Source organism: Sciurus vulgaris (assembly GCF_902686455.1).
Source record: "Sciurus vulgaris genome assembly, chromosome: 16".
Taxonomy (NCBI): Eukaryota; Metazoa; Chordata; class Mammalia; order Rodentia; family Sciuridae; genus Sciurus; species Sciurus vulgaris.
The window spans coordinates 26,869,501-26,894,097 of record NC_136477.1 but is presented as its reverse complement, the minus strand read 5'-3'; the positions used below and the strand labels follow the sequence as shown (position 1 = coordinate 26,894,097).

At 47.7% G+C, this 24,597-nt stretch overlaps 1 protein-coding gene across 2 annotated transcripts in view; it reads right to left on the bottom strand.

The window, feature by feature from the left end:
- SCN5A (sodium voltage-gated channel alpha subunit 5) overlaps window positions 1-24,597 on the bottom strand; it is a 97,649-nt gene that overhangs the window by 32,167 nt on the left and 40,885 nt on the right. For both annotated transcript variants that reach the window (XM_079115608.1, XM_079115609.1), the window contains exons 9-16: window positions 24,230-24,371; window positions 23,508-23,705; window positions 22,456-22,635; window positions 21,479-21,850; window positions 16,242-16,374; window positions 15,617-15,855; window positions 5,471-5,644; window positions 3,827-4,183 (exon numbers count right to left, since the gene is read on the bottom strand). In XM_079115608.1, coding sequence (XP_078971734.1) covers window positions 3,827-4,183; window positions 5,471-5,644; window positions 15,617-15,855; window positions 16,242-16,374; window positions 21,479-21,850; window positions 22,456-22,635; window positions 23,508-23,705; window positions 24,230-24,371 — 1,795 coding nt within the window. The remainder of the gene's footprint in view (window positions 1-3,826; window positions 4,184-5,470; window positions 5,645-15,616; window positions 15,856-16,241; window positions 16,375-21,478; window positions 21,851-22,455; window positions 22,636-23,507; window positions 23,706-24,229; window positions 24,372-24,597) is intronic.

The window sequence follows — 24,597 nt, the reverse complement described above, 5'->3', positions numbered from 1 at the left end:
AGAAAAATAAATTCAATTTCCTCCTCCCAACAGCTCGCCATGCAGTCTGAATTAAGGACCTTAGACTCAGGTCCTTAGTGTCCTAGCTCAGGTTCAATGAGAGAACCATGGTTCATCCCATGTCAAAGGCTATAGATGGGGATGAGACCCAGAGAGGGGCTTGCTTAAGGTCACACAGGAGGTTGGTCAGCCTCGTCACTCTTCCTGACACTTCTGAACATAGGCCTTTCTCTTTCTGCTCCCAACTCTTCCTGTGGCATTGGGAGGGGGTCAGGGTGGGCATGGGATTCCTTTCTGGGAAATGGACATCCAGGAACAAGACAGATTCCCATTTGCAAGCAACCCACAGCTTGAGGGTTTCTCGGGAAAGGGGCCAGTGTGTCTTTGGTGAAGGAGGGGCTTGATCTGCCCGAGCTCCCTGCAGAAGCAGGCTCTCTGCTCTGAGACCTGTGGCTGGTGTTATGGAAGCACATTCTACCTGTGTTCTTTAGGTCTGTGTTTTCCAGGTCAGCCCTGGTTCTAAGGCCCATTCTGCTACCGGGGGTGAGCAGTTCCAGAAGGCACAGTACTTTATTCAAGTTATTTCTTAGGGGTTAGGGATGGAGACTCCTTAAGGAGAATCTGCATAACTTCTCATCCTTTGGACGGTTCTGGACAATTGCGTGCTGTTAAAACATCTTGAAAATGTGAAGTTTTGTTTTTTTGCTAAGAAAGAAGATGTTAGCTGTATGGCAAAGGGCTGGCCTGCTGTCCATTTCCCAGTCTCATGGAGGGTAAAGGAAGATGGTGGTGGACTTGTCGCACACGTGGGTAGGACTGGCCTAAGAGCATCACCAGGTTGTCAGCCTAGGGACATAATATCCCCACTGAGGGCTTGATGTCTGCTCCTCCCAGCCCCCCAGAAGGGACTGCAGTTGAACAGGACGCTTGCTGCAGGTGGCTGGTGAAGGTGGGTGTACAGTGCTTATCAGAAATCCATCCTGAGCTCCTGCTCTGGCTTCCTGTAAGCCCCTAAGAGATGCCACACACCCCTTCCAGGGATGCCACCCTCGTCAGAAAGCTGGGAATGAGATGTTGGTGAAAGTGGTGGTGAAGCAGGAGGCAGGCCTCTGGTCAACAAGTAACACATATTCATGTAACCAGTATGGAAAGGCTAAGAAGCACGCCTCTCCCCTGCCATCTGAGAGATGACCACTTTTGACACCTGGAAGCCCTTTTAATGTTGTCACCTATAATGTGAATCAGAGCTGCTGTTTACAATGACCTCTGGCATGGCCCCTAGCCTCTGTCCATAAGGGCCCAGGCACAGACTGCCTCTGTTCCTATTACCCTCTGTGGTCTCCCAGTCTAGCCCTCATGCATACCTGGCCCCACATCTTCTGATCCCAGGAGTCCTGGGCCCAGGCTGGAGGCAGGGCAGGAGGGCACCTGGAAGCCTTGTCCACCCACATAGGACCTGAGTCCTCCCTTGTCTACGTCTTTCAAAGTTCGGCTTCTTCCAGTGCTTCCCCGTCAATCATGCCGCTGCTCCCCAGCCCCTGCCTGATCATCACTTCCCATTTCAATGGCAATCTTGTTTCCACCCACGCCAGCCCGGCAGCGGCCCAATTCCTGAGGCGGCCAGGGAGGGGGCTGCGTGGGCTGGCGCTAGCTTCCCTCCTCCAGCAGCCTCTAATCTTCTCATCCCCAGGCAGATCCGCTGGGAAATGGCAGGGCTCTGTGTGAGAGGGGCAGCTCAGGCTGGCCCAGGGCTGAGTGCTCAGCACACCTGCATTCTTCTTAGAACAGACAGGGTCTGGCAGCCCCTGGGACTGGGCCAGGGGCTAAGTGAGGCTCCAGCCCAAGGGGTAGCAAAAAGAGCTGGGTTCTTTTGGCATTGATACCCTGGTTCCTCCTTGGGCTGTGAGCTCTACACTGTGGGGGTTTGACCACTGCTAGGCTTGTCCTATCCTATCCTGGTTAAGACACAGGGAGGAGAAAGCAGGCAGGTTTCGGGAAAGGCTCTGGAATCTATTGCCCAAAGGCTAGAAAAGTGGATCTAAAACCTCTCTATGCGTGGATGTGACCCTGTGTTGCCCACAACAGAGACACAGCAGCAGCAGCAGAGCCAGACCTCACAGGCATGGTGCTGGAGCATATGCGGGCCACCTGAGCACCCAGGAAGATGGCTTCATGTCCACGATGGACACTGACTTGGGCCTGAACCAAAGACTCACCTCAACCTTGTCTCCTCCTAAGGTCCATCCTCTGACATTTAGACTTTGATCTCTCTTAAATCTGGGCTTCTGCATGGTTTAAAGACACAAGGCAAGATCCTAGGACAGACAAGTGGCCAGAGGAACAAAGGCCTGGCCCCTCTTTATGAGCCAGCAGGAACTCCCACTACAACTACTCAGGGTGGCTTAAAAAGCTCCTGCCGGACACCACGTGGTCCACCTCCAGTCCACACCTAAGCTCAATCTCCTCTGCATTAGCTGGTTATCAGGACGACTCCAAACCCTGCTCCAGGAAGCCTCTTCGATTCCTCTAACTGGAGGGGAACATTCCCCTGGGCTCCTTTTTGATGCTCTGGACCCTCTCCAACCAGTCTGAGAGTTATTTCAGGCCTGTTTGCACTCCCTGCCTCCCAATTCTCTCTGGGTAGTGGCCATGTCACAGCTAGGGCTAGCTACCTTTACTTCAGTCTGCTCACTGGCATTTGGAACATTTTACATGCAACATTTTACATGGCCTCAGTGAACATTTGCTAAACTTGACTGAAAATCATCTGGTAACTCATTGATAGTGACGATAAAATAATGTATAGATGAGTCAACAAATAAATGAATGAATAAAATGAGTAAATAATGAATGAACAGGTAAATAAGTGAATGAATGAATGAATGAGCAAAATTCAATTAAAAGTGAGTGGATAGGTGGGCATGGTGGTGCATGCCTGTAATCCCAGCGGCTCTGGAGGCTGAGGCAGGAGGATCAGAAGTTTAGGTTAGCCTGGGGCAACTTAACAAGGCCCTAAGGAACTTAGTGAGACCCTGTCTCAAAAAAAAAGGGTTGGGGCTGGAGATGTGGCTCAGTGGCAAAGTGCCCCTGGGTTCAATCCCTGTTACAAAAATAAATAAATAAGTAAATAGGTGGGTGGATGGATGGATGAGTCCATGAGTAAGGAGTGAGTAGCTAGCTGGATGGGTGGGACGGTAAATGAGTGAATAGAAAGGTAGATTGATGGATGAATGAGTGGAGGGACAGACAGGTGATGGAAGAATGGATGGATGAATGGTGGACATATTGAAGGATGAAGGTGTGTGTGTAAGTGTGCATGTGTGAGTCAGGGTTCATGGATGGGTGTTTGATGGACAAATGAATAGATGGGTGAGGAGTGAGTGGACGGATGAATGAGTGAATGAGGACATGGGGTTGAAGGATGACTGAGTGAAGGAGTGTATAACGGATAGGACAGCGGTGCGTGAGTAGACAGACGGATAAGAGAGGTGCATGGTGGGTGCGTGACTGGTAAGTGGCTGGCTGACTGGATAGGCGAACGTATTTACAAGTAGGTAGATAACAGAATGAATGGGTAAGTGGGCGGATGAGTGGATGGGTGAGTGGAGGGAAGGATGGAAAAGCAAGTAGATGGATGAATGGATGGGTAGGTGGATGGATGAGAGAGGATGCATGGGTGGTTTGACAGACAGCTGGATGAGCAGGCGGAGAGAAGGAAATGTAAGCAAATGGAGAGGTGGATGACTGGGTTTGGGGTAGTTGGGAGGATGAAAAGTTGAGTGGGTCGGTGGGGGGTGTGCATGTGTGACGCCCTTGGCTGACTTACCACTAGGTTGCCAATGACCATAACAAGTAAGAAGACCAGCAGGCACAATGACTGCCCAGACACCTCCATGCAGTCCCACATGGTTTCAATCCACTCGCCACAGAGGATGCGGAAGATAATGAGGAAGGCGTGGAAGAAGTCCATCATATGCCAGCGGGGCAGCAGGCCGGAGTCACTGATGCGATGCCTCAGCTCGGAGTAGTTCTTGCCAAAGAGCTGCATGCCCACCACCGCAAAGATGAACACGATGATGGCCAGCACCAGTGTCAGGTTCCCCAGCGCCCCCACTGAGTTCCCGATGATCTTGATGAGTGTGTTCAGGGTGGGCCATGATTTGGCCAGCTTGAAGACCCGCAGCTGTGGAGGGAGGAAGAGGAGGGGCCCATGTGAGGGGCTGTGGTTCCCACTACCCATGAACACCCTTCCCCTCCCCCAGCTCCTGCTTGAGAGCCCAGGGAAGCCTTGGGGGTCGCTGACACCCACCTCTCCCCAATTCTTCAAGAGCACACACTTGCACTCCATTCTCTGCATGACCTTAGAGTAGCCTTACTGGACTGTGCTCTGGGAGTCAGGTCAAGAGCTCCAGTCCATCTCCCCAACTTAGCTCCTCTTTGTCCCCATACCAGCTTCCTACCTGCCATGGTCTTACTTCCAGGAACTTCCCAATAGATGCTCCCAACCTGGAACATCTTTCCTCTGTCAGATCTGTCCTTAGCAGCTATCCTTCGGGTCATCTCAAACCATCTCTGACTCATACAATGACCTCCATCTCTCTCTCCTCTCAGTTATCACAGAGAAAGGGGGCACATGCTAATGTCTAGTGAATACCTACTATGTGCTGTGCCTGTGCTTAGGGTGCATTGATTCCTTCAGAACTCCCAAAACCACATGAAGTTGGCACTATTACTACTTCATTTGACAGATGAAGAAACCAACCCTTACATGTGGAGTAACTTGTAAACTCCTTGGCTCATGGCAATGGAGTCAGGATGATAACTCATATCCCCAGCTTCCTTTACTCACCCCACCACCCTGCCTTCCTACATCCCCCAGTGGAGCCACCTACAGAGTTAGGACCGTCTGTAGAAAACCTGCCATGACCACAACTCCAGCCCCATGTCTGGACCTTTCAGGCATTTTGAGCTTTAAGTGTGGTTCACAGATGGGCATCTTTGGCATCACCTGAGACCTACTGAATCAATCTTTGCATTTTTAACAAGATTCCCTGGTGCTTTGTGTGTGCACTAAAGTTTTAAAAATGCTCCCTGGATGAGTGATCAGCCAATCTGGCTCCAGTGGTTACTTCCCATGTGGCTTTGGGAAATTCATTTCATCTCTCTGAGTCTTAATCTCCTCATCTGTGAAGTGGGGATGTGGTAATACCAGCCTTACTCCTGGATCCTACGAGGACCAAAGGGGCACTGTGGACCATGCAGCGCTTTGCAAATCCTTAGGATATCACCCTGATTGCTCTTTTGGAAAGATGTCTCCTTCTGTCTCGTCCACCTTCACTCCTAGGTGCTGAGGGTTCTTAGCAAATGATTTTTGGCTGAAGGCATATCAAAGCAGGGGCATTTGAGAGGTGACCCAGAGAGGAGTGTTCCCAGCCCCCCCCGCCCCCCTGCTGTGGGTCCAGCTGGGTACCAGGCGAAAGGAGCGCAGCACCGACAGATTGCCCATGCGGCTCAAGCCCAGCTCCATGAGGCTAAGAATGACGATGATGCTGTCGAAGATGTTCCAGCCCTGCTGGAAGTAGTAGTAGGGGTCGAGGGCGATGATCTTGAAGGTCATCTCTGCTGTGAAGATTCCTGTGAAGACCTGAAGAGGAAGCAGGAATCGGATTTCTGAGGTTTGGGTTGGAAGACTGGCCTGCAAGAGCACTCTACTTCCTGACTCTTGCTCTTGCTGGCAGCCCTGACTTGTCCTGGGCTCCCAGTGCTGCTTGCTCAGTGCTGGCTCTCTTCTCCAGCCTGGTGTCCCAGCCCTCTCAGCTGCTTGTCAAGCATGACACCAGCCTGGGCTCACTGGGGGCTCTACAGACTCCAGTCTAAGAAGTACCTAGAGCAGGGGAGGCAGAGGTGGGTGTGGTAACCCAGCCCCAGGCTCCTCCCAGCATGCTTCTCCCCGGGTAGCACTCCTGATGCTCATGATTCGGACCTGGCCCATGCTCTTCCTGATGCCCAGAATGTCCTCACTCCTTGTCCACATACCAGCTCTTCTCACTGTCATGATAGCCACCTGCCATTTCTGGATGACTGGAGATGTGCCAGGTGCAGTACTAGAATACTCTGCATGTATTGCTTCTTTTAATCCATTCAGCGACCCCATGAGGAAAGCATCATTGTACTCATTTTATAGGCAAGGAAACTGAGGCACTGAGAGATTGAATAGTTGCCTGGGGTCACAAAGCTATCAAGTTCAGGAGCCAGAAGAACAACCCAGGGCTCTTTTCTTCAAGTGTTTGAGCTTCCCCTCTCTCCAGGAGACATCCCTGAGTAGGAAGAGGTTAAGCTTCACCTGGTTTGTTGACTCATGAATCCCAAGCTGCCTGGCCTTGGTCACTGGAGCCTGTGGCCCATCATAAGGTGATGGGTCAGGCAGCCATGACCACAGCTAGCTGCCTCGAAGGCTGCCAATTGCTGTAATTGGGACATGGTTCCAAGAGTGGGGGATGTCTGGTGTGGGCATGGCTGGAGGGAAGTTGGAGGCCTGCACATGAGCCTACTTGGTCATGTTGAGGAGCTGGGGCTATCCTAAGGGAGGTGAGGAGGCACTCGGGGTATTCTGGAAGGGAGGACTGTGGGCAGAGGACTGGGGAACCTTCTGGTTCTGCAGTAAAGACATGGGAGTTGGTGTCAGGCATGGCTGTCATCTCATTGGGGTCAATAATCAAAAGGGGAAGTCACCCTGCCCTTGGCATCTAAGGGATCGCTGCACTAAAAGGAGAGAGAGAGGCATCTGCCAGTGGCCCCAGCATCTGCCTGTCCCTTCTGCTCAGAAGAGGCCCTCTGGAAGTGGGCTTGGGGAGACACAGCCCTCATGGACCCAGAAGGAACTGTTTCTCCACCAGCCACGTTCTTGGCGGGGCGTGGGGGACAAGGGGTCTTGAAATGTCCAGCCTCTACCCAAATCTTGGGTTGCTCCAGGAAGCATCCTTGGGCTCTGCTTCTTCCCCAGGACCCAGGGCTATTTCTGTAGCTTCTCTGTCCCTCGGATCCCTTCTCTTTGCTGTTCCCTTCCCAGGCCTTTGCACTTGCTGCTCCCTCTCTCTAGAGCACCTTCTCCCTCATCCACAGGGCTCCCTCCCTTCAGGTGTCTGTACAAAACACTCAATCCATGGGACCTCCTGATGCTTGAAATCACGCACCCTCCAGCACACTTCTTGTCCCCTTCCTTGCTTTATTTTTTTCTTCCTCACATGCCACCATCTGTCAGCTGCACGTTAATCAAGTCCCCTCTGTTCGGAATGTCCGCTTCTAGATAGCAGACTTTTCTGTCTTACTAGACCTAGGACAATGCCCAGTATAGGTGGTCCACTGATATTGGTTGAATAAACAAGGGTTGGGCCTTTGACCTGCAGGCACTGTGGTCGCCTTATCTAGCACCACTCGGGTCCACTTTCCTGACTTCAGAAGCCTCCCCAGCCCAGCCTACACCTCATGCACCTGTGCTCAGAGACCTCAGCCAGTAGGGTTCCCACACTAGGCTTCCCTGAGAGTCCCCAATGGTGAGGCCTTTGTCCCTTTGAATCCCACCCTTTGCCTTCCCCAGCACCTTTCTGGGCACCTGAGGGAGAGTTTGCTCTTAAGGACAAGTACTAATCATCATTTCTGGGGACTGGAGCTGAGGAAAGGCCCTGCACTTAGGAATGCCTTTGGGGTAGTGATACAGGAAAAAATCTTTGGGTACCAATAGCATCTTCTGGGAGCTCTTTAGAAAAGCAGAATCTTGGATGATACCAGATCTGCTGAATCAGAACCTGCATTTGTGCTAATCCCTAGGCTACTGGAAGTCTGAGAAATGCTGTTCAGTAAGCATGGATTCCCTGACCTGAGAACTGGAATCACTTTGGGAGCTTTGAAAATGCCGATGCCTGGATCCAAGTGACTCCAGTTACAGGGAGTTAAAAAATGTCCCAGGTGACTCGAACGCATAGCTAAGCTTGAGAAGTACGTGAAGTCTGGGGGGGCCTGCTCCTGCCACAGGATCACCCCAGCCGTCCGAAGGCCATGTGATCACTGCTTATGGTTTAAGATGTGCGGAGAATGACAGCCAGACCTGTGGTATAAAGCAGGGTTTGCCCTGTGTGATCTAGGGCCAGTTCCTCCATCTGTCTGAGCCTTGAGTGTCCCCATATGTAAAACGGGGATAATAATAACTCCACAGAGGTTTCTAAGAGTTAGGGCTAATGGATGTAAAGTGGACACTTTGTATGAGAGGGCAATTGTTATGACCATCAGTGCATTTATTATGACTGCCGAGAGTGGCCAAGAGTGCCACGGGGCAGGGGCTGCTTCGGATGGAAACGACTCTGCATGTTTGATAGGCTCCCTGGGATCTGGCAGATGGCTCTGAGTGTAGGGACCCACTTCCTCTGACTCCTGGCAGGAGGCCCACCATCAGTGCCGAGGGTGGCTTCCTAGCAAGTGGAGGGACTTCTGGGGAACCCCAAACTCTTCTTGACCTTGGCATGTGTCTTTAATGGGATCTACACACTGTAAACCTGCACTGAACACGTAATACCCCAGGTGCACCCTTCTGTGCCAAATATGCATTCTACAGCTTTGTTTTCTTCTTCTTCTTCTTTTTTAAATAGCTGTGGCATATTCCACTGTAGGTGCCATAACCAGCTTAACCATTTTCTTGTGAATGAGTTTGGAAGGGTTCCCTTCTTTTCTGTTTCATGGAATAATTTGAGGAGTATTGGTGTTAATTCTTCCTTGAAGGTCTTGAACACATGAGCATAGTCCACTTAATATATAATTAATATAATTTTATATATAATTTTTTCCCCCTCTTAAACACAAATGAATACATATTTCACATTTATGTTTTAAAACATCTTTCCCAATTTCTTTCCATAGGACAGATCTCTGGGAAGTGAATCGTGTAGTCAATAATCATTTGTAGTGCTTCCAACACACTGCTAAATGATCCTCAGGGGTAGGTTTTCACCAATTCCATGACCCACATGTGAGTAGTTGCCTCCCTGCTAATACTGGGTATCCTGTTCTTATTACCTTTCCTAAATTCAACAGGACAAGGCTATTTTGTTTGCTATTTCTTTAATTTTTTTTTTTTTTTTTTTGTAAAATTGCTTTCACTTGTTGTTCATATCCATTGCTTATTTTTCTATTAGGCTGTTTGCTTTAAAAATTATTTATCAACATACTTTTTATATTAAGAATATTACTGTTCTGTCTTCTATATGCATTGCCATGATTTTCCAGGTTTGTCATTTATCTTTATGGTATATTTTAAATTATAAAATAAGGATGCGTATTTTAAGTATAAAATAATCTAGTAGGTACCTTTGACCTCACCACAATCTCTACCAAATATTAACATATTGCCACACTTATTTCAAATCTGTTTCCTTTGTCCTCACAAAATAATAATAGTAAAGGCTTAAATAGCATTTGCTGTATGCCAGGCATTGTTCAAGTGTTTTACATATATTAAACCATTTAATTCTCACGATAAACCTGTGAGATATGTCATATTTATTATTAGCTAGGGAAACTGAGATACAGAGAAGTTAAGCCTCCGACCCAAATGATGGCTTGGAAGGGTTCCCTCCTTTCTGTTTCATGGAATAATTCCATGAAAATAATTCCATGAATAATTCCATGAATGGTGACTGCATTCACTCCAAGGCAGTCAGTATCCCAAGTCCAATGTTGATCATTCCCATACATGTTTTTACATTTTAAATGTACATAATAATATATTCAATTATTATATATTAAATTATATTAATTATATATTAAGTGGGCTATGCTCATGTGTTCAAGACCTTCAAAGAAGAATTAACACCAAAACTCCTCAAATTATTCTATGAAACAGAAAAGGAGGGAACCCTTCCAAACTCATTCTATGAGGCTGATATTACCCTGACACCAAAATCAGACAAAGACTGAACAAGAAAAGAAAACTTCAGACCAATATCCCCGATAAGCATAGATGCAAAAATTTTCAATAAAATTCTGGCAAATCACATACAAAAACATATTAAAAGGATAATGGACCACAATCAAGTGGAGTTCATCCCAGGGATGCAAAGTTGGTTCAACAAATTACAATAAATGTAATTTATCACATCAATAGACAAGAATCAGCTAATCATCTCAATAGATGCAGAAAAAGCATTTGACAAAATATAGCACCCATTCATGCTCAAAACACTAGGAAAAACTAGGGACAGTAGGAACATACCTCAACATTGTATAAGTTATCTAGGCTAACATCATTCTAAATGAAGAAAAATTGAAAGCATTCCCTCTAAAAACCGGAACAAGACAAAGATGCCCTCTTTCACCACTTCTATTCAACGTCATCCTTGAAACTCTAGCCAGAGCAATTAGATAGGAGAAAGAAATTAAAAGGATATGAATAAGAAAAGAACCCAAACTATTACTATTTGCCTATGACATGATTCTATATTTAGAAGATGCAAAAAATTCCACCAGAAAACTTCTAGAACTAATAAATGTAATGAGATATAAAATCAATACCCATAAATCAAGTCTGTTTTTATACATCAGTGATAAATCTACTAAAAGAGAAATTAGAAAAACTACCCCATTTCCTTTTATTCTTAAGATCATGTTTATAAGATTTATCCATATTGATACATGTATATGTATTCATTTTAATTGTGTACAGTATTTCATTGTATGAATACACAGTAGTTTATTTCTTCATCCTTTTATGAATGGAGGAACATTTATGTTGATTCAAATTTCCCTATGGCTAATGCTGTCAAGAAATTTCTGCTTCCTTGTACAAAAGTGTGAGAGTTTCTTAGGAACATAAATTGCTGAGTTGCAGGGTATACATGTCTGTTATGAACCAGATACTGCAAATTATTCCCCATGATGTACCAAATCCTTATTCTTATAGAGTTCCCACAGTACCACATCTTTGCCAACCATAGTTTATTTTATAGTCTCTCATAGGTGAGAAATAGTATATTAAGTTGCTCTAATTTTCATTCCTCTGTGTTTTCCTTCATGTGTTTATAACCACCTGATTTGCCTGACACTTTATCTGTCCATTGTTATGGGTGTTTTTTTTTTTTTTTAACCAAAACATAATTTATTTGCTTTTGAATGGAATTACATCAATCCAGTGCTCCACTAATTTCTCATGGTAAAAAGAAAGCAGTGTCTAATAATGCAAAATGCCCTAATGGAAAGAGTATGAGTTTAAACCTGGCTATAGTAATTTACCATTAAATTGTCCTTCTTTCCCTTATTGATGTGTAAATATTAAATATTGTCTTAATTTCATGAGTTTCTATGGCTATCCAGTCAAATGCTTTCTCTAAGGTCAACTTCTAGTTTGTGGTAGTGATTTAACTTAGTTTATAGTACCATGTTGTGCCAATATTATAAATGTTCACACAGGCAAATTCAGCAATCTTTTCTTTAATGGTATAAACTTTTCAAGTTATTAAAGCATTTTCTCTTAATTTTATTCTAAAAGCTTTTAAGTTTTGCTTTATCATATTTAGGTGCTACATCAAATTACTCAGCATCTAATTTATGAATATGGTGTGAGGTAGGGATCACAATTTATTTTCTTCCTTAAGAGTAACCATTCTTTCCAGCATCATTTATGGAACATTTCATCCTTTTCCCACTGTCTTATAATGTCATTTCTGTTAAGTCTCTAAATATGGATTCAAATTATAGCACTGGTTCATTTTTTTCTATCTCTATACCAATATTATAATGTTTTTAGCTTTATAATATATCTTAATATATAGAAGTAAATTCTTCATCTTATTCCTTAATTTGTCTTGATAAGCTTTACTTGTCCATATATGTTTTGGGATTACCTTGTCAAATTACATGAGATTTTGATTGGACTTGTACTGAATCTATAAGTTAATTTGGGAAGAATTGGTATCTCTACAATATTCAGACTTTCATCCACAGAAATGGCCTATCTCTCTAATTATTATGTTTTCTCATAATTTCATGATCTTTTCATATAAACTGTGCTATATGTGTATGTTAAGGGTTTTTTTGAGAGTGGATATTGGGGAATAATCCCTGGGCAACTTTACCACTGAACTACATCCACAGTTCTTTTTGTTTTTTATCTTAAGACAGGGTCTTAAAATAAGACCCTGTTGAGTTGCTGAAGAGGCCTTGAATTTGTGACCCTCCTGCCTCGGCTTCCTGAGCTGCTGGGATTACAGGTGTGTGCCACTGTGTCAGTATGTGTTAACTCTTAAAAGTTATGACAAGTGGATTTTCAATGGCTACTAGGTGCACACTTCGTGATATTGAGCTTGTACCCAACAATACTGCTGAACTCTCTTCCTAGAGCTAAAGATCTCTCTGTAGATTTTCTTGGGTTACATATGTAGACAACATACTGGAAAATGATGTCAGATCCTTTCTTCTATTTTCTCTGTTCTCTCTGCACTACACTCTGAGCAATTTTCTTAGAGATAAATGTATATTCATTTGTCTCCTCAGCTGTATTCATATGCCATTGTATTTGAACACTAAGATTTTAATCTCAATGGCTATATTTTTCATTTCTAGAGAACTTATTTGTTACTTTTTCAAAATCATCTTATTTTCATTTCCTTCTCTCACATTTTTAGTTATTATATTCTTATTTTACCATTTCTATCCAACAGTTCTACTCTATGACATTTTAGAGGGTTAAGTCTGTGTGTGTGTGTGTCTATCTGTCTGTGTTTGTTGACTCTTGCTCGCAGTGGGATATTTCCTCAAGAGGTTTATAATTTGGGGAATCCAGCTTGGCCTGGGTGAAAGGCATGTCCTTTCAGAGAAGTTCTGTTGCCTTTTTCAGGGTCTCCAAAAGATCACCCTAGGCACAGGCTCCAGGAGTACTCAGGTATAAATTTGAACCCTGATTCTGTATAAGGTCAAATCCATACTCACAAGTGTCCATGGGTGACCTTTTCCCTCTCTAGCCTCAGCTAAGATAGGACCCCTTTACCATCCCAGGGTCAGTGGGTAGACCTCTCTTGGTTTGCCATTTTACTAATTGTGCATGTGGTCACTGCTGTGGTTTGAAGGTCCCTTCCGAAACTCCTGTTGAAATTTAAGTGCCATTGAGTTGGTATTAAGAGGTGGGACCCTTGAGACATCATTGGGTCATGGGGTCACAGCCCTTGTGAATAGATGAGGACATTATTGTGAGGGTGGGTTAGTTATGAAAGGCGAGACTTTGACCCCATTTCCTTTCTCTGTCTTTCTTGCTTTTTTGTCACATGGTGCTTTCTTCCATGTGAGGACACAGCACAAAGGCCCTCACCATGTGTAATCCCTCAGTCTTGGGTTTCTCAGCCTCAAGATCCATGAGCCTGGGGCTAGGGTTGTGACTCAGTGGTAGAGTGCTTGCCTAGCATGTGTGAGGCACTGGGTTCCATCCTCAGCACCACAAGCAAAAAAACAAATAAATAAAGTTATTGTGTCCATCTATAACTAAAAAAAAATTTAAAAAAATCTACATGCCCCCCAAAAAGAAAATTCCATTTTTAGAATTTACCCCATCTGTGGTATTCTGGGATAGCAGTGGAAAAGGGACAAAAGCAGCCCACTCCCCTGCCCATGGCTGCCGGACTGTGTCTTGGCTCCATGGCCATTACACTCCAAGCCTTCAGATCTCTCTACTCAGTACCCACTCCAAGGCAACTGCAGAACCATTTCATGGGTTTAATGCTGTGTGTGGCCTCTGAGCCCCTCTTTGCTCTGGGCACGTGGGGATTCTGTTATTTTCCAGGTGCTTTATTTCATTATAGACTTTTCAGGTTATTCTGTCCATAACGTTATTGAGAACAGAAGTCTCAGTTGCTTTTTACCTTGGTTTATATCATGGACCAAAAAGTTAGTCGAATCCATCAATCTTCTCTTTTACAGAATTTGTCTTTAGAGGCATGCTTGGAAAGCCTTTTCTGGTACCAAGATTATTTACCCATGTTTATTTTTGTGGTTTTGTTTCTTTACATTTAATATTTAAACCACTTACAATATATTAAATGCAAGAAACACAAAATCTTAGATATTAACAATAAAGCTATTCAAACAGAACAAAATAGAGCTATAACCCAGCCACATTTCTTGCTGCCAATAACTGAGACACAAGTTTCGTACAACTGCCACTCAATCACAGCCTGATGGTCCAAGGAAGCTTCCAGGGCTCTGCATCACAAATGACTCAGTCCAACCCAGAGGTCACATTCTCATAAAACCACATCAACCCAAACCCCACATGACCACCCAACACCCGCAGCAGCGCCATGAGACTCCAACAGACTGAGACCATAGATTTTACTTTTGTTTGCAAAGAGAAGAAGGCAAGTAAAATTACAGGCAAATGGGCTCAAAGTAGTGAGAGAATTGGAGTACACCCTGCAGAGAACTATCTAGGTTTGGAAAGTAATACAAGAAGAAAATCTTCATGCTCCACGGTGTGGGAGATCTGCCTGCCTCTGGGGGCCACCTGAGCAGTTGGGTCTGGGACAGGGCCAGGACTGCTGTAAGAGAGAAAGCTGAGACCGAAAGGTCAGAGGGCCCCTCCCACTGGCCTCAGTGGAGATCCCAGGATCATGCTGCTTCCTGAGGCCAGCCCTGCTCTAGGATTCCCTGGAGAAGGTCTGATCTGTGTTCACCTGGCCAGAGCCAATATAGCCCGTGCCCGTGGGTTAGGAGGCAGTTGTTACATGCCTGACTCCATCTCAACTATGTCACCTGTCCTGTCTCTGGGCCTCAGTTTTTCCTGTTTGTATGATGAACAGGCAGGATTGATTTTGTATCAAGAGAGAAAAAAAAAAAAATCAGAATTAGAACATTAGACATTCTGACTTCCAGGTTCAGTCTCCATAATCACAACAATGAGAATAACCACAGCTATCATTTATTTTGAATGCTTATTGTTTATCAAACTCTGAGCCAAGCACATTATACACATTAACTTATTCAATCCTCATTAGCTTCCTATGAGGTTGATATTGTCATACTAATTTTACATTTATTAAATTTGACAAATACTTATTGGGCCAATTACCAAGACTAAGTACTTTGCTTGAGGTCTCATAGTTAGTAAGAGCTGAGTCAGAATTCAAATCTGGCTTTGCCTGATTTACTCACTATGCCCAGCCATCCATGTATCTGTTCATCTCTCTGTCCTTCCCTTCCTCCATCCCTCCATCCAAATGTCTATCCATCCTCTTCCTGTCCAATGTCACCTATGCTCACCTGTGCAAGTTCTGACCATAAAAGAATTGCTGCTTTTTGTATGCAGTCTCCTCCCTCTCTACTCATATCAGGCTTACCCCCAGTTCCCTGTTTTCCAGCCTGTGGGCATCTCCATAACCTTCCACTCCAAATCTACATCTCTACAGTCCTTAAAAGCTGACCCTGAGACCCGCTCCTCCCGGAGGCCTTCCAGGATGCCTCCCCTGCTCAAAAGACCCCTTGTGTTCAGGATCCCCTCTCCCTTCCCCATGAAGGCTTCGCCAGATGACCCACAGCCCTTTGCTCCGGGACGCCTGCTGGAGAGTCAGCGGCAGGTGGCTCTTACCAGGTTTCCGACCTGCAGCATCTCTTCAAACTCGGTTGTCATGTTGTAGTGCTCCAACGCCATGAAGAGCGTGTTGAGCACGATGCACATGGTGATGGTGAGGTCAGCGAACGGGTCCATGACCACGAACTTCACTTTCTGCTTGATGGACATCCACAGCGGGCAGCACTCCCAGATCAGGTAGCGCTGGGCAAAGCGGTTCCAGCACGGTGGACACTTGCGGTGAGACTCCTCCAACTCTGGGGGACAGCCAGGGAGTTAGCTGGGTTTTGTTGTCTGGGTCATGCACGTCTGGCTGGGATGGATGTGGGTTGCCAGGAATGTAGGAAAGGCTGGGCTGGATCAGGAAGGGCTGCTTGGGGTAGGGTGATTCTAAGGAGACTGGGTTTGCTTGGGAGAGTCAGGGATGTGACAGGTAATAGCCTGGGACACAGCATGACAGACGTGAGCATGCCTAGGAAAGAACAGGACACCAGAGCACAGGCAAGCACATGAAGGCTGCAGAGGATAGAAAAGTCTGATGGACGTGTCCAGGTGTCAGATGGAGGAGGCCCGCGCAGGGTGGGATGGAGGTGAGGGGCCTAGAGCAGAAGTGTGGAGTGTTTGCACAACACAGGGCACTGACCTTCCAGCGCACTGGTGAGGACACTGACAGCGCTGAGGGCCCGCTGCCGTGCTCCCGGCTCCTCAAAGCCATCAACGCATGGAGCCTGGGGCGTCAGCATCTGGGGTCCACCTGGCTCCTCCGATGGCGTGGTCTGGGTGCAACCAGAAGAGAGTGTCAGCCTGGTTTGGGTGGGGGGTCCTGCTCCCAGCTGTAGTCCTGCTGGGCCTGGGGTGGCCAGTCCAGGCTCAGGCTGGGGAGGTTGCAGGGGACAAGATGGAGGTCTTGATGGGATATTAGATGCTGGGCTTAGAGAAGCTAAGTCCAACTCTCTCCCAGCTAATAACTGCCCTTCTTCTATGCCTCCTGCCAATCATTATTGCCTTCATTTTTTTTTTTTTTTTTTTTTTTTAATTCTTTACCACCTCTCATTGGCAGTGATTCTTGAGTGTGGTCAGGAAAGCACAAGTACAACACGGGTCCCTTCTGTGCCAAATGCTGTCATATACATTAGTACCTGCAAAAGTGATCTGGGAGTCTTAATTGACCACAAACTCCCTGGAGTCAAGAGCACAAAGAAGCTGGAAAAAAAAAAAAAATCTAACATGCTTTAAGATGACATCAACAGAAACAAAAAACAATACTGCTTAGATGTGGCTGGTAGGAGGCCATGTATTTTGTGGAGGTAGTTTGACTCTAACGAGAAAATTTTAAATTGGCCCTGCCATTCCTTGTCTAGTAATCTAACTTCATAAATAATTATATACATGCACCCAAAATATACATAAATGATGTTCATGGCAGCACTGTTCCGAATACCATAAAAACAAAACAACCAATCAATAGGAAGACTATGAAAATCAATTATAGATACAACCCAACTGTGGACTCTGATATAGACAATAACAAGAATGAGGTGGTTCTGTGTATGATCCCATGGGAGCATCTCCAAGACAAACAGTTGGAGGAAAAACCAAGACGAAGGTCTGGAAGATAAATACTGACTGTTAAAGTGGAGATATCTGGGGAACTGGATTGGGGGCAGCAGGGAGCAGGCAGAAAGTACCTGTTCACTTTGTGCAGCTCTGCACAGCTGGACTTGTTTCCAGCAAGCACACATCATTTTTATAAGCAAAAGAACCAGACCTGAAAATAGAGATGCCTGGTGTATGGAGCTGGCTGGCAGGTGATCCTCAGGCTTACACAGACCCCCCAGAACCCAGGAGGGCTCACAAGAACTTCATGTGAGCAGCGCCCTGCACAACCACGGTCCATGAGCTGGAGCTGGGGCTGTGGAGGGAGCCAGGTTGCTCAGCATGCACTAGTGGAGATCTGTGTAGGGCAGAGGGGAGACAGGCAAGGGCCACTCAGCGTGGCAGAGCCAGGGTGTGGGGTAGGTTCCAAAGAGATCTGGGTTCAAGTTAAGTTCAATCTTCACAAGTGTGGGACCTCTGTGAAATGCGCCCAGGGAAGTAGTGAGCTGCCAGTCAAGGAAGCATTGGAGCAGAGGTTCTGGAAAGGGCTGAGATGGCTGGTGCCACAGTAGGTTCAACAACTATTTGAGGGTGGTGAACCCAGGGGAGTTTTACCACTGAGATCCCCAGGCCTTTTTATTTTGAGACAGGGCCTTGCTAAGTTGCTGAGGCTGGCCTCAAACCTGTGATCCTCCTATTTCAGCCTCCTGAGTTGCTGGGATTACAGGCATGCTCCACTGCACCAGCTATAAATTTGGCCGCTTTAACTCATAAGCACATTTAAGTCCTTCCAATGTCTCTGCTACTTTGTTACTATCTCTGATGGTTTGAGTTATCAAGCAAGTATTCTCTCTTTCCCTTTCTACTATGGGTGAAGGAGACTTTCCTGCCCCAATGAAGCAGACTTACTTTGGCCAAGTGGCTTGTAAGTGGATGTCATGTGAACAGAAGCCTAAAATATGCCAGTGCTGTTTGCCCTGCCCTTGGGCTCCAGGAATCCTCTGTGAATCCAGTCATCTACCCTTCCAGCCCAGGCCTCAGAACAAAGACAAGTGGAGTAGTCCCAACCTAACCCACAGTGTGAACAAATGGTTTCCAAAAGCAGAGTTCCCCGGGCCAGCTCAAACTAGATGGGCCAAATCATGGCCAACGTGCAGATAAGGAGCATGAGGATTAAGGCTTATTATTGTCCATTGACGTCTGGCATTGTTTGTTACACAGCACTATGGTGGCAACAGCTGACTGATAAACCATCCTAGTGTGAGCCATCATGGTCTCTTTCCACAACTACTGCAATGGCCTCCTAACTGGCCTCATCTTCTCTTTTTTCCCTCCATGGCAGAAAGGGATCCCTACAAAAATGAACTGGAAAATAACACTCTTCTGTTCAACTCCCCCCTCTCTGCTCCCATCTTATTCAGAGTATATCCAAGCTTTTCTATGACCTACGAGGTCCTGTGTACTTCAAATCCTAACTCCCCAAACTCATTTCCTGTCCCTTTCTGATGTTGCTGTCACACCTGGCTCTGCTGGGTCTCTCGTCCCTTCAACATGTCAAGCCCATTCTTCCTCAAGTCTTTCCTCCTGTTTTCTCTGCGTCTTTGTGCCTGGCTCCCTAAAACCCTTTGCCTGTTGGTTTAAATGTCTCCTTTTTGAGAAGGCCTTCCCTGAATGTTCTCACCTACAGTCCCCAATCCCAACGCTCCCCCGGCAACTTTCTGTTGTGACCTGAACATATTTATCAGTACACGGTCTGTTTTCCTGACTCCGGATGAACTTCATGAGGGCAGAGGTCAGGTTTAATCTATTCACAGCTATAAAACTGGAGCCTCAATGCCACCTGGCATTCAACCCAGCTGGATGGCACTAGATAGATGGATAAATTAGTTGGGAACCAGGAGGCACTGGTTAGAAGTCCAGCTCTGTCCCCAACTTGCTAGATGCAAGATGAAGTTCTAACATATGGAGGGAGAAAAAGAGTGGCTATTTAGTGTGCTTCCCCTGACTCCATTTGGCCCTCTGGACCGGCACGCTCGTACAGATGGGGACAAAGTGAACTGTCACCCTTTCCCCCAAGTCTGGATAAACTGAACATGAGTCCTTGGTGGACTGGCCCTTTCTCCCACCTTCCCACCCCGACCACAGTGCCTAAACCTGTGCTGCCTTTTCAGACCAGAACTAGGCAGCAGCCACTCACTGGGGACCCAGTGGAAGCAGACAAGGAATTCCCAGGGGCCTGCCGCCTGCTAATCTCTTGGACTTTTCAAATGTCTCCATGTTGGTCGATAATTCCTTTAACTTTGCAAATGACCCCGTCTTGGCCTGCTAATCCCTTTAAGGTTACAAATGGGCCCTACAGAAGTGAGAATGGGTGAAGTCAGAGTTCCCGGTAATGAAGTGTTTGAACTTAGATTCCTCCCGACATGTGCTGCACAATGAGATGATTTTCTCCCTAATGAGATTAGGAAATTCTATTAGTGTGCCAACTTGCTACCCTGAGGCTTGCTCCTGAGCTGGACCTGCCTGCTGCATGATGTTCCTGGAAGCCAGACACCCACCCTCCAGGTGATGGGTCCAGAAGCTGTTCTGCCCCCACGAGAACCACAGTTCCTCCCCCTCACACACCTGCCCCAGGTGACCCCCGCAAAGCACCCCAGGAGGCTTTATTCAATAATACCAATGGCAGATAGTAATAATAACCACTTTGATCGGGAGCCAAGAATGGGCCTAAGCACTGCTCTGTTTTAACTCTCCTGGTCCTCACCACAACCTGATGACATTATTAACTTTTTAAAAACCTTTATTTTATTTATTTTTATGTGGGGTTGAGGATTGAACCCAGTGCCTCACACATGGTAGGAAAGCACTCTGCCACTGAGCCACAACCCCAGCCCCGACATTATTAATTTTATTTCCACTTTACAGGTGAGGAAATAGAGGCACAAGAAGATTAACCTGTACAGTCCCACCGCGAAGGTAAGTCTGAGCCGAGCACATGGGGCCATCCGGTGGGGGGCCCTCCCTCTTCAGCCTCACCTCCACCACCCTGACCAAGTCTCCCGGCCAGTCTAGTCATTTTTCCCTCAGAAAGCTGGCCTGCCTCCATCCCCTGCTGGCCTCAGGTCTGAGCCACACATTCAGCTGGGCAGGCTGTTTTGGCACTGTGATGAGGGACAGAGATCAGTACAAGGATACTGAACAGTTGATGGGCAGTCATCAGTCTGCCTGTGGATCTGCTGATTGAGTGACCAAATCTCTCAATGGCCTTTCATGATCTGGATGGCCCCTCCCCAACCCCTCTGACAGTGACCCCAGCCTCCTTCCTTCGCACCTCTATTCCAGCCATGGCTCAACAGCCTAGGTGTGCTTCTGCCTCAGGGCCTTTGCACCTGCTATTCTTTATGCCTGGAGCACACTTCCCCAGATGACAGTAGTAACAGTGTCACTATCGTGTTCTAATATCTAATATGTTCACATAGTCTGCAGGGCCTTGCCATATTAGCCCATGTCATCCTCACAACTTTGCTGAGATGGGTATTTTTTTCACCCATTTTACAGATGAAGACACTTGAGGTACAGAGAAATAAAGTAACTTGTCCACAGCCATCCAGCTGGTCAGCTATGAGTTGGGATTCAAACCCAGGGTGTCTCCAGAGCTGGGGTGCCAACCACTCTACTGTACCACCCCTCCTAGTTTCAGAGAGCAGCGTGGCTCTTGGTCTTCTCCCAGTCCTTATTCAAATGCCTCTTAAAGAGTAGGGGGTTCCCGCTCCCCTATTCCTGCTCCAACCCCACACCACTTATTACTTGGGCTGATACTGATTCGGCACTTGGTAAAGTACTGCTTATTTCCAACTTGGTGAATAATCGTTACCCAGTTTCCCCTTGCCACCCTAGCCCTTCTCCCAGAACCCCTGGGATGGCTTGTCCCTGACCCTGCCATCTAAAGGGCAATCACATGGCAGAGCACAGGGCCTCCAGGACACTGGTCTGTACTGTTGTGGCATCTTGGTGCCTAAACCTTACCACTGAAATATTTCAGCATCATCCTGGTTCATCACCATTACGCACTTTATATACATTTACGTACACCATTCTTCTTTCTTTGATTTTTGTCAGTCTGCCCGTATTGGCATGGAGGTGCCACACAGGCAGAGATGTCTTGGTAGTACAGCACGCAGTAGGTGCTCCGTCAATACCTGGCCAGTAGATTTGGGCCTGGTGCTGAAGGGTGGTTTGGGAGATCAGATCTTCCCTGGGGCCTGCATTGTGGGGCTGGCTCACCGTGTCTGGGGGGCGCTCCAGCATCATAGGGCGAAGCAGACGGCTGCCTGGAGACGTGGCCTCTGGGTCCCCTGCCCCCAGCAAAGAGACCACCCCGTTGCAGTCCACGGTGCTATTTCTTTTGCCATTGAGGGCGTGGCCAGGAGCTGAAGCCCCAGGACTGGGCTGTCCCTGGGCACTGGGCCTGCGCAGGGGCCAGGGCACCAGCAGGGACGTGCGGTGGCTCTCGCTGTCCCCCGCCGTGCTGTTTTCATCATCTGCAAAGTCCGTCTCGGAGCCCAGATCTCGCCGGCGGAAGGTGAAAATGCTCCCGCGGCTGGAGCGAGGCTTCACAGAAGTCCTGCTGAGGCCGTGGGCGAGGCCGAGGCGATTCTGAGGGCACAGGGAGCAGGGGCATGACCAAGGCGGCTCCTCACGCGCTCCCAGCCCAACTCCAGTGCAAGGGGTTGGCTGGACTTCTCGGAGCACTGGGGGCTTTTGCCAGTCACCCAGGAACTGGGTGGGCTGAGCCCGAGGGTATTCAGAAGGGGCTGTGAGGGTATCCTGCACCTTCGGGCATCTTTCCTCACCTCAAGTCTATGCCTCTGGGGCTTTGACCGTTCATCTGGGCCTGAAGGTGGGGCTGAGGCTGGGAAAGGGGAGGAGGAGGCAGGAAGCTCCTGGTGTAGACAGGCCAGCCTGGGGCACTTGGTCATGTCCCTTCACCTGCATGGCATGTCCTTGGGCTCCTACCAATCTATACTAGGTGAGGACCCATCCACAGTCCCCATGAAAGAGGACTAGACACCCAGGTCGAGGCTACTCTAACACCCAAATCTAGTTTGTCCTCTGCCCAGGGCTCCTCCACACCAAGAATTTCCCTGGGAAACAAGAACAGGTGGAAGGGGGTCCGGGGATGCCTCAACCAGAGCCCCAGCAATATAGCCATCTGAAGCCAGATCTACCATGCAAAGGCTGTGACCACAGCTGGGGTTTACCATTGCTCTGGGACCATCCTCTGAGTCAGATTTGGGGAACCTGTCATCCCCGCACTCCTCTGTCCCCGAAGACAATCGTTTTCTCCTCTTGCTCCTTCTCTCATGGTTGGTTACTGGGGCCAAAGGGGACATCTCCAAGGAGCTACGGGACACAGTGTCCACACCCCTGATGGTGAGGGCCTAGAAAAGAGTGGAGGAAAGGACATCTCAGTCAAGTCATTGAGAGACTTTGTGTAGCCTCGGGCTTAGGTAGGCCAAGAACTCTTAGCAATTTGGTCTGCCTCATCAATAAATGGACGTGCACCTTCAACCCCAAACGGGGGCATCTGGAGATAATCTCAGACCAAGTCAGGGTGTTCTGAGAAAAATCAAGATCCTTGAAGGAAGAAAGGAATGGATGCAGTGGGCAGCTCTTGGAAGAGGTGAGAGAGTGGGACAGGTAGAAGGGATATTGATCCCTTGATAAATAGAGGAAGTAGCAGAACTAAAGGGCAGTGGATCAAGAAGAAGGTTCAGCTGGCCAGAGGATGCTGGAGGAGGTGGCATGGGGCAGTGAGAAGAACAAGTGGATGCCTATGGTCTGGCTTCTAATAAATAGCTGGCTCTATAACAGTCTCCTCCAGTCACCACGTGGAGGACAGTGGGCAGCCAGGGAAGCATTGCCAGGGCTTATTTTCTGAGTTAGCTCAACCTTGAGCCTTCCTTACTACCCAACCAGAGCTATCACTTGACCAGGATAAACTATGTCCATAGACACATGGATCTCTTTATCCAGCATGCAATGTGCTCACAGGGACCACTTTACCCAGCATGCACCATTTTTACCCAGCTGGCATCACCTTCACCTGGAAGACATGATGGCCACAGGAAACAACTTTACCCAGCAGACACCACACTCACAGGAAATACCTTTACCCAGAAGGCACAGCTTTTTACCCAGTGTGCACCATGCCTCCAAGAACCAGCTCTACCCAGCATGCATCACATCTCCAGGTACCTACCATTGGGTGAGGGCTTGACCTGGAGGCTCCTTGTCTGCACTGCTCACCCACCTCATGCTCTTTCTTGAGCATCTCCATGGCCTCCTGGAAGCGCTTTTCCTTCTCCTCCGTCTCTGCAATGGTGGCTTGGTTTTGCTCTTCATAGGCCATGGCAACCACGGCCAGAATCAGGTTCACCAGGTAGAAGGAGCCCAGGAAGATGACAAGCATGAAGAAAATCATGTAGATCTTCCCTGCGGACCTCAGGGTCTGGAGGAGCAAGGGTAAAGAGGTCATCCTCACTGGTGCCCCTTCTGGGTTATGGCATTTCCAAGTGACAAGACTGGTGTGCCAGGGCTTCAAAGAGCCAAGCCTGGGGGTTGGGGGGGAGATACAGAGCATGCCCCACGTAGAGAGAGGGCCATTGCTAACTTCCAGAGGAGAATAACCTACACACAGGACAGAATTCTACCTAGAGGGAGGCAGACATCCCACCTGACTGGGGGGAACAAGATGCTCACACAGGAGAATGTTCCATCCTAGAAGGTGGAGGAGTATCCCACTCTCAGAGAAGAGAGAGTCCTATATGAAGGGATGGTTACTTGGTCATCAGCAAAAGAAAGTTTCTTTGCTTGCTGAGCTCCTATCCCTTAGATGCAAGTGTCATTGTCTTCTGTCTCCTCCGCAGCTCTCACCGGGGCAGGTGCTGGGGCCACTTCTTGCTAGTCACTTGTGCAGCCTCGCTCCTGAGCCCACACCTGGCCTCCCTCTGCTGGCCCGGGGAACCTACATACCTGCTGGTAGAGGCGCTCCCAGCAGTCCTGTGTCATCAGGCGGAAGAGTGCCAGGAAGGCCCAGGCGAAGGAGTCGAAGCTGGTGTAGCCGTGGTCAGGGTTCTCGCCTGCCTTTAGGCACCGGTAGCCCTCGGGACATGTCCTGCAGTCAGACATGCACTCTGTCCCATTCTGGAAAGGGTCCTCTGCCCTTGAGACCCTTGCTGGGCCTAGCTCGTTTCCCTGGGCAGCCCAAGGTGTGCCCTACTGCTCTGTGAGGCTGAGCTGCACAGCCCTGGGGCTGCACTGCTGGGTCCGGCCTCCATGCCTCCACCCAGGACGCCATCTCCCTCTTCTCTCTACCTGTCTGTGTTCTCTGAGGCCTACAT